The following is an 18647-nucleotide window of genomic DNA, read 5'->3' on the forward strand; positions in this document are numbered from 1 at the left end:
GACAGAAGTTTCAATCAACTGCAAAATGAGGGACAAAATGGCGGGCGGAGGAATCACGGATAATAATATTTGGTAAATAAGTATATATTTCGATTTCAGGTGCGAATAGAAAAAAACATGAATTAAAGTCCACATTTTTTGTGTTAATGCACAATATGTGGATGAGCGTTACGCTAGAGTTTACATGCACTTTAAGATCGCTGCTCCTTAACTTGTACGCCTCCTCTGAGGCGGCGGACATCAATCTGCCTGATCGAATACGATCAGGTTTATTGACACCTCCTGTTAGCGGCAGCACTGCTTGTACAATGATAAATGCAGACAGCGTATGCTGTTGGCATTTATTGATGTCTGGCAGACATGATTCGCCCCTCTATCTGAATCATGATAGAAAAAAGTTTGGGTTTCATATCCCTTTAACATTTTTAACTCTCCACTTGTAATACAATATTATGCAATATTCTTTGCGCGACATTGAGCACAAGTTTACACACCATGCGCTTTTGTTTACATTCTACATATTGAATGCAGTTTTTATTTACATATGTGTATATATTAATAAGACTTTATTATTCTTTTATGGAGTATTTTCAGTTTTTTCCTTGTGCCAATTACTACAATTTTACATTCTGTGTTTTAGCTGTTATGACATTGAGGTTTGCCTCTTCATAAACTGATTAGGGATCGTGAGACATAATTGGAAATTCAGCCTTCCTAAAAGTGCTGACAACTAAATTTGGATCAAACATTAAGAAGTGACCCCTCTAACTCTTTAAGGGTCAAGAAAACTTTGTATTACATTAATTCTTTTTATTACCAAGTACAAGTGAGCATAGTGACTGAATTAATTCACATTTATTTAAATAAATCGAGGAATATTGCGCAAAGCGTCATTCTCAGACTGCACCAAGAAATTTATGTTCATTATAAATTGATGAATTGCCTGTGATCTCACTGAGGGAAGACACAGTACCTTGTAGTTCATGGTCATAACAATGTTTTTTAACTGTTAATAAAACTGATGAAGATTTGAGTCTACCACCAATTATCTAAATTTGTATAATAATTTATTTAATGATGTCTGAGAAACTTGTCTAATAGTTTTATCCATGACACAAAATTACTTGTGTGTGTTCTTGTGGGCAGTCTTGCCCTAATGGCTCTTTTGGTTTCCAAAATACAGCATCTGGGGTATTACAATTACAGTACAATTAGTACAATTGATAAGATGTCTGAGAACACCAAAATGTCATGTCTTTTATATAAAGCTTTGGATTAAAATAAATATATACTGTATATATGAGAGAGAGAGAGAGAGAGAGAGAGAGAGAGAGAGAGAGAGATCTCCAGACTATATCTCAGAGCTGGCCGGAATCCCCAGAATATACAGCAGGCCTACACAGGTAAGTGGCAAAAAATCAGCCTTTTATTGGCCAGGCAACAAGCCAATTCGTATTTTTGTCTAACAAAAGGCTGATTTTTTTGCCACTTACCTGTGTAGGCCTGATGTATATTCTGGGGATTCCGACCAGCTCTGGGATATAGTCTGGACCTCTGTATCAGTGTTTAGCAGTGCTCCAGGGAGTTGTATATGTTGGAGTGTGCCATTTATACTGGACTTGTTTATATATATATATATATATATATATATATATAAATAATTATTTATGATTAACATTACTCGTGTTTAAAGAAACAAGTCTTTTTTATATCAAGTAAGCATAGTAGATGTCCGCAGACACTATGTTGAAAAAACTTTTCTTACAAAATAACATTTGAAAAAAAGACTGAAACACATTTTTTTTTTAGTTACAACAGGTAAATAATCTTGCGGTAGCAATAACCAGCCATTTGTAATAGCTGGTTATTTATCGGGCGCCCGCAAACGGGTAAATTTGTCTGTTTGAAGGAGTGCGATAGTTTATCGCTCCACTTGTAATCTAGCCCTAAATGGCTCGTTAAATAATTTCTAGTAATGTAATGGTTTAGCATAACATGTATATAACTGGATATGAATTGGGGCTTCCCAAGGGACAACGATTTAAAAAAAAAATAAAGCTCCTCTAGGCACAGAAAATGGTGTGTAAGAAATATTAAACATTAATATTAATGCTACATGAAATGTTTAAGTTCAGTAAAACAGTTTTGCTAATTCCACATTTACTCAGTGTATCTTTCTTCCCTCTGATCTTCTCTAGATCCGAGTAGATGGTCCTATCAGCGGAGCTGTACAGTATGAGGTCATCCAGGTGGTGGATTCCGGACCCATCCTACGAGATATGGCTTTCACCAAGAACGAGGAGCAACTTTTCATCATGTCGGATAAACAGGTCAGTTTTCATATTGCTAATTGCACTCTGCTTAACAAATGTTTCAGCTTGTTGTGCACACATTGGCAGTATCCCCAAATAACTGCAAATAGTAGAGAGAAGAAGGCTGGGATACTTGGCATGTGACTACCCTGCTCCTCATACACAATTTAGCACATTAAATGGTGACTTTGCCATCACCGGGAGACTTTCAGTCTTGAGAACTGATCTCATCTCAAGCTTACTGATTGCCAATGAGCAATTACAGTGTGTTGGCCTCTTGCTTCTGGTTTGATGTTTTCTATATTTTCCTTTTGTAGTCATTCTGTCCTTTGCCAGATGCCTGTGGCTAAACAAAACACAACACCATGTGCTAAGGAGAGCCCAAATCTGGCACTGATCCAGTCATGCCTTCTGTACCAGGACACAAACACATGCTTCACACCAATAATCTGTGTAAGCTCCTCATTTAACAACTGATCGCTTGTCACCAAAAGAGAGGCCCATGATAGAGGGTTGATGGATATAATACCCTTAACCTCTCCTAGACCACAAATAATAGAGCCTGCACTTGGTACAGAACAAACCATATTGCTAACTAGATACTATATGAACACTACTCACTGATTCACATCTGACAAAACTGGCACTTGTTTCCAGTTTTGTTTAGAGGATGTACACTAAAAGATGGAGACTGGATGGTTGGATTTAATATTGGCAAATGCATTTATATTTATAGACTGAAGTAAAGGAAGTTAATATATTCTATTAATTTAATTCCTAAGCTGCAAGAGGGAGCTGCAACAATTGGCAGATAAAAGGGTTAAAAGTGCACATTTATTTTTGCATCCCTTCTGCCTCTAGATTTCTGTCACAAAGCAAACATGCGCCTCAGAAAGGAACTTGTGTATCAAGTTTGTACAGTGCATTGGATTGAGTAGTTTAACTTAAAGGCACAGTCAACTCTAAAATGTTTATTGTTTACAAAGATAGATAATATCTTTATTATCCATTCCCCAGTATTGCATAACCAACACAGTTATATTAATATACTTTTTACCTCTATGATTACCTTGTATCTAAGCCTCTGCAGACTGGCCCCTGATCACATGACTTTTATTTATTATCTATTGACTTGCATTTTAGCCAATTAGTGCTGTGTTGTGCACAACTCCATGGGTGTGAGCACAATGTTATCTATATAGCTCACATGAACTAGTACTCCCCTGTTGTTAAAAGCTAATAAAAATGCATGCGATAAGAGGCTGTCTGTAGGGGCTTAGAAATGGACAGACATTTAGAGGTTTAAAGGTTATAAAGTATATTAATATAACAATATTGGTTGTGCAAATCTGGGGAATGGGTAGTAAAGGCATTTTTTATCTTTTTAAACAATAACAATTTTGGTGTTGACTGTCTCTTTAAAGCATTATTTTGAGCTACAGAACAATCAATAAGAACTGTAACCTTCAGACAACTATTTTTTTTTAAAATACACTTTAAACTGATAATATAAAGTCAACCTTTCTGGATCCCTTTATTAGTCTTTTTTTTGGACTTTCACTATAAAGTAAAAGAAAATGTATGTGGAAAGCATATGCCTCAATTTCAATGTATTGACTGGCAAATATAATTATGATGGTGAAATTATTTTCAGACTATTGGCTGCCAAATAAGATTGTAATTTGCTATGTAATGTGTTGTAGGCAGTTCTAGAAACCAAAGGGTTAATTGTTGTTGCAGTAAATATCAGCATTTACACTATTCATTTAAACTGTAGTTAGTCCTCCTGCTAACAACCAGGATCTAATTATTGCAAATACATCCAAAAACATTTATTTCAGAAGTAATGTTTATCTGATATAGAATCATTAAGACTAGAATAGCAACATGCATGAATAGAGCTTCCCAAACAATTAGGACACAATGATCTTTATTTACAAAAAATAAGGAAGTATCTGTGGTCATTTCTAGAGATTGTTCTGTTTGAATTTGGAATTGTTCTAGCAGAAATCTAATTCTGAGCCACTCAGAGGGAGATGGTAATTTCTATTCTTTTCCTGTTATATTTTGGGTTTATGTTTCTGATAAGAGTGCAAGATAAACAGGCATTTTGCCGACGGATTTCCAGGAACTAATCATCTTTGACATTGTTTTTATCTGCCCCCGGGATTAACTGAACATTCTAATCACAGGAGACAAAATGCAATAGGAATATTGATAAAAGAGTGAAAAAAAAAACAACTATTGATGAATACTTCTATACATTTTCATTATAATCGCTGTTTAACTCAATGAAATAAATCCTAAATTATAGAAGTTTATAAACCAGAGCGTTATCCCTTCCATGAGCAAGACCCTAGGGTAATTTTGTGATTGTCCTCTTTAGATTAAATCTGTCATCAAGTTAAAAATAATGTCTTCTTTCCAACCTTACAGAGCAACATTCTTAATGTCAGAATTGGTTACCCTCTGTGTTTGCTGTCTTATTTTTAAGAAAAAAAAGTATTTGCTTTGAAAGTAATTGTATCAATAATCTATGCAATGCCTTTGTTTAACCACTTTTAATAAAAATATTATCATAATAGAAAGCGAAAAGAAAAATAGGTTTTGTGGGGGGGGTGGGGCTATCATGGTTAGTAAAATGATTGTGTTTCTAATATTAATATTGTAAGGTCTATTCACAAAAGTCTGTATTTGGAGCAGTTTAGAAAAGTTGACTGCATAGTCACCTATTTCAATCAACTGTTGCTGCCCAAGCCAGTTCACTCCAGTTTTATTTGAAAAGCAGCCTACATGTAGGATATAAGGCATTCAGAAAGTACCAACTTGAGATGAACTTTAAAAATCCAGAGGACTTTGTGCCTTAGGTTGGTGATTCCTAGTCATATGATGTCGATATACAGAGTTGCCAATTAGGTCATCAAGTCCATGCTTACAAGTTATATGTGTGTTGACTATGAACAAACAGATATTTCAATTGTTATTATAGTAATTAATACGGGGGTTATTAAATGGTTATTAAGCTGATTTAAAGGTAGATTTCTACTGACTTTAAACATATTGAGGGCATAAAACCATAGATTAATTGTTTGAAGTTTCAAGTTGGCACTTTAAAGCCAATCAAATGAACTCCAGTTGAAGGATAGTATGGTTCAACTCAGGACAGTTCTAAACTGATGTAGGTTTGAGTTATTTTTGAATTGTCTAAATTTTAGCTGACTTGAAGAACCTGTCTTGAACTGATTCTTTCCAACTTTTATTTTTTTACATAAAATTTCATTTGGGAAGCGAAACCTTTATAAATAGCCCCTAAATGAATCAGCCAATTAATAAATAAATAAATATAGAAAGAAAACTGCTGTTTGAGATTATTTATGTTTCTAAAGAGATCTTTTGAAATATAAACTGCTTTGTTTTATTATGAATCTGGCCAATCCTGTGGAAAACACTTCAGTTTAACTCCCTGGCTTTCAGCAATGCCTATGTAATACCAAAACACACAGATAGTATTGTATATGTAAGCTAAATCTATATGTATGTTTTCTATATATTTAGCCTTGTACGTGCAACCTGGTTTGCTATTGTAAGACATTGATAAATAGAGTATCTCCTTTCTCATTTCTCTCTGTTTGCAGCAGTGCAGAAGTCTATAATCACATCACACATTTTACATTTAGATAATCCCAGCTCTCAGCAGAAAATTCCCCTCTTCACCTTTTTTATTTCCCCTTAGAGAAGCATTTATAGTGGCCTGTAGGTTTGATTTATCTTATTGTAGGGGCATGGTGTGATAAGATATGCCTGATTAGTCTTGTAGAACCAGAATCTAATAATTAGACAGTTGCCTTTCAGCCTCATTCCAAGAAATATGCTAATGGCTATTGATTGCAGATGGGGACTTACCATTTCATTAACACAATAAGAGGTGACGATATGGAATTTTAATTGATGCTAGAAAGCTTTTATGAAATTGTTGGAAGTATAATGGCAAGAACAAATTAAGTCACTATTGAAGCACATTGCTACTTAAAAGACTATTTCTATTAATTGTCAATTCTCACTCTTGTTCAATCAACAAGAATTGTTCATGATTGTCTAAAATGCAGTAACGTGTGTCATAATTTAGACAGTTTTGCCGTAAATGACTAGGGCCAGATTACAAGTGGTGTGCTAATGATAGGACGTGATACGGGTTATCGCTGGACCATGCTGATTTTAGCGCGCAACTGATATTACAAGTCCATGGTAAAGCACATTCACCAGAGAAGGGTTATTGCAGCTAACTTCACTCGGGTGCAACCTATACTTCTAATGGATAGTGTGAGTGAATTAATTTGCAGATTGAAAGTTATAGTTTGCACTTGAGCGAAAGATGAAACTGTGCTAGAATACGTAGCTCAACTTCACACCTGAAGTAAAGGGTAAGTAAAAAAAAAAAAAACATTAAAATAATAGTATTAAACTCACAAATACAATTAAAATACAGATATTTAAATAGTAATAAAAATATTTTAAAACAGTTGAAAAGGATATGTTATATGGCAAAGTGCTTGACTGGGAAGGGCTCAAATACATATATATATATACAGTATATATGTCTAAATATGTGTATGTGTGTATAGATGTGTATTTATGTTTATACACTTTTGAAATTCCTAGGTTCTTCAGATAGAATTTATTTTTTATTTTTAAATAAATGTCTCCATATGTATACATATATCTGTATATACATTATATTTATATCCACATTTACAATATATATATATATATATATATATATATATATATATATATATATATATATATATATATATATATATATATATATATCATTCTATATTTGTATATATTCATATACTGTCTTATTTATGTAAATGTTTCTCAGAATCATCTCTTTATTAGTTACAGGGTAATTCAGATGTGGATACCTTGTTTAGTTAAGAATCTACCTACACCTCATTTATAAAGTGCAAGTAGGGCTGATAGAATGAGGGTCTTTGGGGCTGATCTGCATTTTGTATGCTGACTGATATACTACAAAACATTCTTATTTCTATTAACACCATTTATAAACTTTATTTATAAATATATATTCTGAGTCCAAATGTCTCATTGACAAAACCCAGGTTACAAGTATGTAATACAAATCTGTTAGGGGGGCACTTAAAGGGACAGTTTACTCAAAAATTTTCTCCCCTTTAATTTGTTCCCAATGATCCACTTTACCTGCTGGAGTGTATTAAATTGTTTACAAGTAGCTCCTTTACCCTTATATTGGCATTTGAAATTGTTGATTTAGCATGTGGTATCCCCACCTATTCTGAAAGATTGTGGCCGCGCGTACCAGCTATAGATAAGCTTTGTAAACACAGCCAGCAGAAGAAATTACAATCCCAGTGGGATATAGCAGAGATAAGGTAATAAAATGTTGATTTTCCATTGTTCTCTCAAAGTACTGGTGATTGTTTTAAGGACAGATATAAGATAAAGAAGCAGGTATATGTGCACAATGTGATACAGTAATGAGATCTAATTATACCTACAAGCTCAACCCATTTTATTAGGTTGTGGCTTCAAAACACAAAATCAGAGCTTTAATATACACAAATAAGCCTTAAAAAGCAAATCTCATACATTTTTTACTCTGCAGCTGGTAAAAAAAGCAATTGTAAACACATTAAGGGAAAAACTATTGTATAGTATACTGTCCCTTTAAGGACTGGAGTATAAACCACTGGTGTAAACCAAGTGTAAGTTGGCAACAATGTGCAGTAGGTGTGCCTATGGAGTTCTCTACAGTTATATGTATCCTGTAAGTACTCTGTGTTTGAAGTATATCCAGGACTGGATTTGCACACATGCAGCCCCTAAATAAAAGCTAATTTGTTCCCTAACTTTAAATCCACTGATACTACCATTTAACATGTAATTATGCATTCTCAAGTATAGTACAGACCAAAATATTTAAGATCATAGAAAGTGTACTAACTGTATTATCAGAGAGAAACTATTCCAAGGCAGCTGCTTTTATTGTCTAACACCCATAACATAAGAACTAGACAGTTAATTGGAAAAGTCCTCAATTTATGGAATATATCCCTTAGTGTGAAACTATGTTTTTTTTTATGAGAACTGTTTTCATTGAGCTATTGTGAGATATTTGTTTTCAGCACCAAGGCATTGGGACAGCTCCCTGATTAGAACATCTAGTTCAGTAAGTTTGTGTGTTTGTATCTGGGTTTGAACACTTGCATATGTCTCTGGGTGTCCATGCACGTGTTTGATTATGTGTGTGTATATGTGTGTGTGCATGTTTGTGTGTGTGTATATATTTGTGTGTATGTGTGTGTGTGCATGTTTGTGTGTGTGTGTTTATGTGTATGTGTGTGTATATTTGTGTGTTATGTTTGTGTATGTGTGTGTATGTGTATATTTGTATGTATGTGTATGGGTGTGTGTGTATGGGTATGTGTGTGTATATATATATATTTGTGTGTATATTTGTGTGTGTGTGTATGGGTTTGTGTATGGGTATGTGTGTGTATATATATATTTGTGTGTATATTTGTATGTATGTATATGGGTGTGTGTGTATGGGTATGTGTGTGTGTGTGTGTATATATATTTGTGTGTATATTTGTGTGTGTGTATGGGTGTGTGTATGTGTATATGTGTGTGTATGTGTATATTTGTATGTATGTATATGGGTGTGTGTGTATGGGTATGTGTGTGTGTATATATATTTGTGTGTATATTTGTGTGTGTGTGTGTATGTGTGTGTATATTTGTAAGTATGTGTGTGTATGTTTTGTGTATGTGTGTGTGTGTATATTTGTGTGTGTGTGTGTTTATGTGTATGTGTGTGTGTATATTTGTGTGTTATGTTTGTGTATGTGTATGTGTGTGTGTGTGTGTGTATGGGTATGTGTATATTTGTGTGTATATTTGTATGTATGTATATGGGTGTGTGTGTATGGGTATGTGTGTGTGTGTATATATTTGTGTGTATATTTGTGTGTGTGTGTATGTGTGTGTTTATGTATGTGTGTGTGTATGTGTGTGTATATTTGTGTTTTACCTTCTGTATTTTTGTGATTTACAGGAGGCTGTAAGCTAGAATGATGAGTGTTGTCTCTATTTAACCCATTCCATAAATTGTACCCATCTACCATAAAAATAGCAAATATTTTAAAATCATAAGCTCCCTTCATCATTTGCTTGACATCTCCATACTTTTTATATTGGGTTGTAAATTAACCTGTGTCCATATAAATATGACTTTATACATCCTGAATCAGTAGCTTTTTTCATGCAGTTAGTGGAAAATGAAACCGATCTGAAAACTGATCCTTTACAAACAAATTATAGTAAATAATATGTCTGTTTTTGAGGAGCTGCCATAGAAAACCTCAATTTGAAATTGTTTATCTTTTTGTTATTGATTTGTAACTTAACTCTCTAAGTGCCTGGAGGGACTTGATACCTAATGCTATTTGTATGATATTTATTGATTTTCCACTTAACCTTATTTAACGTAAAATAAACCACAAAATACAATGACACAGTTTTTACTTTCCAAAATAATCTATTTTCCCTTGAGGGAGATAATATTAGTCAATAACCAGGATATGGTGCAGAGATGCAACTCAAAGGAATGTGAAACTCTCAACTGTTCATTTAAAATTTATTGTAAGTATATCCTTGTGTTGCCAACATAACAAGCAAGACTTGTAGTTTTCATATCATTTATCTTTTGTACAAAATTATGTTAATGTTATGCTCATTAAAGGGACAGTCTACTTTTTACCTCTGTGATTACTTATATCTAAGCCTCTGCAGACTGCCCCTTATCTAAGTTCTTTTTGCAAACTTGCATTTTAGCCAATCAGTGCTGACTGATAAATAACTTCATGGAAGTGAGCACAATGTTATCTATAGGGCATACATGAACAAACAGGGGCATATTTATCAAGCTCCCGAAAGGAGCTTGATGCCCCGTGTTTCTGGTGAGCCTGCAGGCTCGCCAGAAACAGCAGTTATGAAGCAGCGGTCACAAAGACCGCTGCTCCATAACCTGTCTGCCTGCTCTGAGCAGGCGGACAGACATTGTCGGAAATCAACCCGATCGAGTACGATCGGGTTGATTGACACCCTCTGCTGGCGGCCTATTGGCCGCGAGTCTGCAGGGGTGGCATTGCACCAGCAGCTCTTGTGAGCTGATGGTGCAATGCTGAATATGGCGAGCATATTGCTCACCATATTCAGCGAGGTCTGTCGGACCTTATCCGCACTGTCGGATCAGGTCCGACAGACCTTGATAAATATGGGCCATAGTGTCTAACTGTGAAAAACTGCATTGAGATAAGAGGTTGCTTTCAATGGCTTAGAAATTAGTTTGAGCCTACCTAGGTTTAGCTTTTAGCAAAAAATACCAAAAGAACAAAGCAAATTTGATGAAACAAATAATTGGAAAGTTGCTTAAAATTGCATGCCCTATATTAATCATTTTAATTTTAGCTTGACTGTCCCTTTAATTGCATAATACAACAATAACAAGGGATCTTTTGAGAATTTTACCTTTTTCAGATGTTTGTATTGTCCTTTCCGCCTTTACTCTATTGATTTCTGCATTCATTTTCTTCTCGACAGTTCTTTAGAAATTAATTTTTCCAAAATAATTGTAATGTACTTGCATGTCTTTTAGTCAACTCTTGAAAGGAGCATTGCCAATCTTGCAGACCAGGCAAAGGGTGTTCTGGAGATATCATCAGGATTTACTGGGGGTATGGTTCAGGATTTTCTGCAGGTGTTGTCAAGAGTTTCTTCAGGTGTGGTCAGGATTTTCTGCAGGTGTTGTCAAGAGTTTCTGCAGGTGTGGTCAGGATTTTCTGTAGGTGTTGTCAAGAGTTTCTGCAGGTGTGGTCAGGATTTTCTGCAGGTGTGGTCAGGATTTTCTGCAGGTGTTGTCAAGAGTTTCTGCAGGTGTGGTCAGGATTTTCTGCAGGTGTGGTCAGGAATTTCTGCAGGTGTGGTCAGGATTTTCTGCAGGTGTTGTCAAGAGTTTCTGCAGGTATGGTCAGGATTTTCTGCAGGTGTGGTCAGGATTTTCTGCAGGTGTGGTCAGGTTTTTCTACAGGTGTGGTCAAGATTTTCTGCAGGTATGGTCAGGATTTTCTGCAGGTGTGGTCAAGAGTTTCTGCAGGTGTGGTCAGGAGTTTCTGCAGGTGTGGTCAGCATTTTTTGCAGGTGTGGTCAGGTTTTTCTGCAGGTGTGGTCAAGATTTTCTGCAGATATGGTCAGGATTTTCTTTAGGTGTTGTCAAGAGTTTCTGCAGGTATGGTCAGGATTTTCTGCAGGTGTGGTCAGGATTTTCTGCAGGTGTGGTCAGAATTTTCTGCAGGTGTGGTCAGGATTTTCTGCAGGTGTGGTCAGGTTTTTCTGCAGGTGTGGTCAAGATTTTCTGCAGGTATGGTAAGGATTTTCTTCAGGTGTGGTCAGGATTTTCTGCAGGTATGGTCAGGATTTTTTGGTGGTGTGGTCAGGCTTTTTTGGAGGCGTGCTCAGGTTTTCTGGAGGTGTGGTCAGGTTTTTCTGGAGGTGTGGTCAAAATATTTTGGAATTGAGGTCAGGATTTTCTGAATGTGTGGTCAGGATTTTCTGGAGGTGTGATCAGGATTTTCTGGAAGTAAGGTCAGGATTTTCTGGAGGTGTGATCAGGATTTTCTGGAAGTAAGGTCAGGATTTTCTGGAGGTGTGGTCATTAACTGTATGGAGGTGTGGTCAAGTTTTTTTTGAGGTGTGGTCAGTTTTTTTCTGGAGTTGTGCTATTCACAATGACACTATTGACTCTGTGAAATACCTCAACTCACGGTTGTGTCACATTATTTCAAAGATGACTTGTCTTGTTAAAATTTAATTTACTTCACTTTAACCATTTTAAAGTTTTTCTTTGTGCTTATGTTAGTGTGGACTTTTTTTATAGGGAGAGATTTTTAATTTGTTTGTGATTAATGTTTTGAAAGCATTTTTGTGGATTTTTTGTGTTGCCCGTTCATAGTGGAAATTGTTCTATGCTCCAAGAAGGGAACGGTTACGAGATATATGCTGTTTAATCAAATTTAATTTTAATAGAACATGACTAACATCTTGTGAATGCAATATTTAAATTCTGCAACTATATAATCGCAAAATGGGTTTTATTGAATATAGGAACATTGTATCCAGTTAAGCGCATATGGTTATCCTTTAAAATCTGTAGCTACATCCTATTTTAGCCAAAATAATGTCTCATTTCCCCCTCAATAGAATGCATATGCAGACACAATGCAGGTCACTATATTTTTGCTGCTATGATACAAGTTGCAGCGACAGCAGATTTCTTATTGCTGTTCTATGTTAGCAACCTTATTATGCTCCCAGGTCAGCTATTTATTGGCTGCACATTATTAGTAAGTGACTAAATATTAGTAGCTCCTGACATTTGGCCGATATAACCAGTTAGTAAACCCAAACTGCCTTAAAGGGACATGAGACCCATATATGGCTGCATATGAATGTGATACAGCATATTTGTAAAAAGCTGGCAAGAAAGTATCACAAGAAAAATTCTATGTAAAAAATAAGATATTTTACCTAAAAATGTCTTCAGCTCACCAGAGTAAATTCTAAAAAAAGTCCTTTTATGATTTTATGAGGCTCTGTAGAAATGTTTGAGATAAAATATCTTCCTTTTTACATAGAGATATTCAGGTGATATTTTTAGTCAGCTTTTTGCAGAAATACTACATATCTGTGTCCCCTTTAAGTCAGGTTCATATAATACACATCAGTGTTATGCCCCTTTAACCCCAAATGAACATCAGATAATAGAATATTCATTTTTAGTGACCTCTTTGTGTTAAATGTTCAGCTAGCACTCATAATAGCAAACAAATTAGCAGAGAGGGAAGTGATCTTCTATGTTGTGCTGCTAATGATGCATGTAATGGGTGTGTTTTTAAATTGCATTTACATATAAGGTGCCAATTACCCAACATCCCCCTCCAGCTCTCTCTCATTTTTAGACTTTTGTGAGCTTAATGAAACCGTTAACATATATTTGACATCTTAAACATTTAATTTAATTATTATTATTTTTTAAATAAGGAATCAGAAGCTTTGCCGTGTTATGGGGCCATAAGCAGCTGTTTTTTATTTTTTATTGTTTTATTATGACACATCCAGCTCTGTTTCCAAAATACACTTTAATAATATGTGACACACTACTGTACACACATACACTCTACTACACACACACTACTGTACACACATACACTCTACTACACACACACACTACTGTACACACATACACTCTACTACACACACACTACTGTACACACATACACTCTACTACACACACACACACACACACACACACACTACTGTACACACATACACTCTACTACACACACACACACACTACTGTACACACATACACTCTACTACACACACACACACTACTGTACACACAATCTACTACACACACACTACTGTACACACACTCTACCACACACACACTGCTGTACACACATACACTCTACTACACACACACACACACACACACACTACTGTACACACATACACTCTACTACACACACACACTACTGTACACACATACACTCTACTACACACACACACTACTGTACACACATACACTCTACTACACACACACACACTACTGTACACACATACACTCTACTACACACACACACACACTACTGTACACACATACACTCTACTACACAAACACAATACTGTACACACATGCACTCTACTACACACACACACTACTGTACACACATACACTCTACTACACACACACACACTACTGTACACACATGCACTCTACTACACACACACACTACTGTACACACATACACTCTACTACACACACACACTACTGTATACACATACACTCTACTACACACACACACATACACTCTACTACACACACACTACTGTACACACATACACTCTACTACACACACACTACTGTACACACATACACTCTACTACACACACACTACTGTACACACATACACTCTACTACACACACACACACACTACTGTACACACATACAATCTACTACACACACACTACTGTACACACATACACTCTACTACACACACACTTCTGTACACACATACACTCTACTACACACACACACACTACTGTACACACATACACTCTACTACACACACACTACTGTACACACATACACTCTACTACACACACACACACTACTGTACACACATACACTCTACTACACACACACACTACTGTACACACATGCACTCTACTACACACACACACACACACTACTGTACACACATACACTCTACTAAACACACACTACTTTACACACATACACTCTACTACACACACACACTACTGTATACACATACACTCTACTACACACACACTACTGTACACACATACACTCTACTACACACACTACACACACTGCTATACACACACCCACACACTACTGCACACACACACACTACTGTACATACATACGCACATACACTCTACTACACACACACAAATACACTACTATATACATGTACTACACACACTGTTATACACACACACTACTATACACACACACTACTGTATATACATACTACACACATTGCTATACACACACCCACACACTACTGCACACACACACTACTGTACATACATACGCACATACACTCTACTACACACACACACACACAAATACAATACTGTATACATGTACTACACTCACTGCTATACACAGACACTACTATACACACACACACACACACACACACACAAACACACTACTGTATATACATACTACACACACTGCTATACACACATCCACACACTACTGCACACACACACACTACTGTACATATATACGCACATACACTCTACTACACACACACAAATACACTACTATATACTGTATATGTACTACACACACTGCTGTACTACACACACTGCTATACACACACACTACTATACACACACACTACTGTATATACATACTACACACACTCCTATACACACACCCACACACTACTGCACACATGCACACTACTGTACATATATGCGCACATACACTCTACTACACACATACACAAATACACTACTATATACTGTACATGCACTACACACACTGCTATACACACACTACTGTATATACATACTACACACACTACTATACACACATACTACTATACACAAACACACCACAATACACACACATATACTCACATGTTATCACACACAAACAATACATCACAATTACAATAAAATCAATGTGGTGCCTAGCTTGTTCCTAATCTACTCAATGTATTAAAGAATATTAATACCAGGCCAATGTCCTCAATAGAATAGTTTTTATTTTTGTCAGTAACAAAAGTACAATTCAAAATTATGATGTATGTTTTTGAAGGACACTAAAACAATATATTTTTTATTTATATGTGTATTTATATTTATTTCCATTTACAGTAGCTGACTAAAATATGTCTCTTTGTTCAACATGCTCTCATAGCTTTCAGAATTTGTTTAACAATAACAAAAAAATAGCTGGACATCTTCCTAATTAAAGTATTAGCAATTATTACTGCTACAAGCCAACAGCAGCACAAACATATGTCCATTATTTATTTATTTATTTTTATGGAGTCTTGATTGGCCAAGAACAAAAGTAAAGCTTGCATACTTATTGGCTGACGCAGGAATCAATCAACTGACAAGAACATTGATGGATCCCTATATATTGAGTAGTGTAAATTTAAACTTTTAGAAGACTTTTCTGCTTTTAGACTCCACATGAACAAGACGATTTATTTGTGTGTCTCAAACATTCCTTAATTTGTTTTTCTTTAATGGGACTGGTCATTTATCCCTTGTAGACAAATGCAACACATTTACATGACTTAATCAGAATGCAAATCTCAAATAACTTTTTTTTTTCCATAAAAAAAAATATTTAAAGGTTGTTTGCCGTATTATTAATGGTGATTTCTTATCACCTGAAATATAAATTCCTTTTCTACTTTAGATATACTTATAACTCTTTAAAGACCTTGAGGAATGGAAGAGAGCTTCAATTACATTTTCCTTCCTCATCGTCTGGTAATTTGTCCAAACCAAGACTGTAATATGTTCCTAACAGTGACAGAACTGATGAAAACCTGGAAATTGACCACTTGCTGCGAAAAAATTTGCTTGCACAGAATAAAACTTTGAAATCAATAAAATCTTGAACCGGCTTTTATTGATTTTTTGATTATCCCCCGGTTACAGGCGAAAGCAAAAGAAGAGACGTGATAAATGTGTCCTCTTCACTTTAGCTAAAAGGTACCTACAGAGGAGACGGATTGTTGTAGGTAACGCAGTAATAACGCCAAGCAGAAATGCATCATGGGATGTTTCAGATCACTGGAGGCAGACAGGGAGTGGCCATAAAAATGTAAACACTATAATACTAACTGAAGTCATTTAAATTTACATTCAATTTAAAGGGGAAAAAAACCCAACTACTTTCAAATTGACTTCATTACCAAATTTTCTTTATTTTCCTATTCTCCTTTGTTGAAAAGAAGGGATGTAAGATCAGGAGTGTGCACGTGTCTGCATCACTATAGTTTTGCAACAATGCTATACATTAGCAAGAGCACTAGATGGCAGTACTATTTTCTGTCAGGCATTGCTTCAGGCATGTGCACGCTACCCACCTAGATATCTAACAACAAGAATCTCACTATAGAGATCCTAATAGGGGGCGCACTATATCAATAGTAAGGATATAACAATTATAGCAATTATAGCCCAAATGATAAAAACATATAAACATATATATATAAGTGTGTGTGTACACAAATTGAAAAGCCAAATACTCAAATTATATATATATATATATATATATATATATATATATATATATATATATATATATATATATATATATATATATATATATGCTTAAATATAACAAAGAACAAAGCTGCTAGAAAATAAATATGTATATATATATATATATATATATATATATATATATATATATATATATATATATATAAATCAGATATTACATTCATGGGAACAGTAAATGAGAAATAAAATAAATTAAAGTCTCTCTCAAGACACAAAGTCCCAATGGTAGAGCCAAACCAGAGAGGGAATGAGGGATCCGTCAGGAAGAGATGGACAAAAGCTGCACTCTCCTCACATCAAGATAGGATGACGTCTGCAAGGAAGAAGGGGCAGAAAAAGAGAGGTGCTTGTGTGTACCAGTAGAACAATATAGATGGCTTGTATACATCCACAACAGGGTACTCACATTTTAGTGGAGCACTCATACAGTGCTATCAGGCACGTACTGGGTAATCACAGCAACCCAGCTTGATGAGTTTCCAACGTGTGTACAGGAACACTTCTGGCTCTGATTTCTTAGAGCTGGAAATAACGACTACCAGCAGGAGCAACCCCACACAGGTCAATGCAGGAGTCAATGAGGCACACAAGGATTTCCACACAGAGCGGATCCGGTCCCAGTGATAATGATTGGTAGGAGGTGGTTATAATATAAAAAGATCAGTGGAGGTTCCAATATTGAATAAAAAGTGGAATTTATTTAAAACAATAATAAAAGCAGGAACCAACAGGTAGGGCATAGAGTAACCCTCCTTGTAAACATGCAACGCATTTCTCAGCACCAACGCTGTTTGCTGCCTGCTGTTTTTCATCTGAGCATATCCCCTGTGAGCATTCAGTGAGCTGGACCACTGCTAATTGATCCAGTCTGCGTGATTGGCACTTTTGGGTGCTCTTTGTTTGTGAGTATCATTCTACTCCACGTTGTTTTTCTAGTGTATAGAAGGTCACCCCCATCCTCAAAAAACCCTCCCTCGACCCTAACTCCCCTGCAAACTACCGCCCCATATCACTGCTCTCACTAGCTTCAAAACTCCTCGAAAAACTAGTTTTCAATCGCCTAACCCACTTCCTGTCCTCCAACTCATTGCTTGACCCCCTGCAATCTGGCTTCCGTCCCCAACACTCAACTGAAACTGCTCTCACCAAGGTTACTAACGATCTCCTTTCTGCTAAAAACAAAGGCTACTACTCTATACTCATCTTACTTGACCTATCTGCTGCCTTTGACACTGTTGACCATCCCCTTCTCCTACAGTCTCTCAGTTCTCTTGGTCTCTGTGACACTGCCCTCTCCTGGATTCACTCTTATCTCTCTAACAGATCCTTCTCAGTCTCTTTTGCTGGTGACTCCTCCTCTCTATTGCCCCTATCTG

General features: G+C 35.9%; 1 protein-coding gene across 1 annotated transcript in view; it reads left to right on the forward strand.

Annotated features, from left to right (window-relative positions):
• Window positions 1-18647, forward strand: part of PLXNA4 (plexin A4) — a 1088215-nt gene that overhangs the window by 598933 nt on the left and 470635 nt on the right. The window contains exon 4 of the mRNA XM_053716394.1: window positions 2199-2330. Coding sequence (XP_053572369.1) covers window positions 2199-2330 — 132 coding nt within the window. The remainder of the gene's footprint in view (window positions 1-2198; window positions 2331-18647) is intronic.

This window comes from Bombina bombina, chromosome 6, assembly GCF_027579735.1.
Source record: "Bombina bombina isolate aBomBom1 chromosome 6, aBomBom1.pri, whole genome shotgun sequence".
In the NCBI taxonomy this organism is placed as follows: Eukaryota; Metazoa; Chordata; class Amphibia; order Anura; family Bombinatoridae; genus Bombina; species Bombina bombina.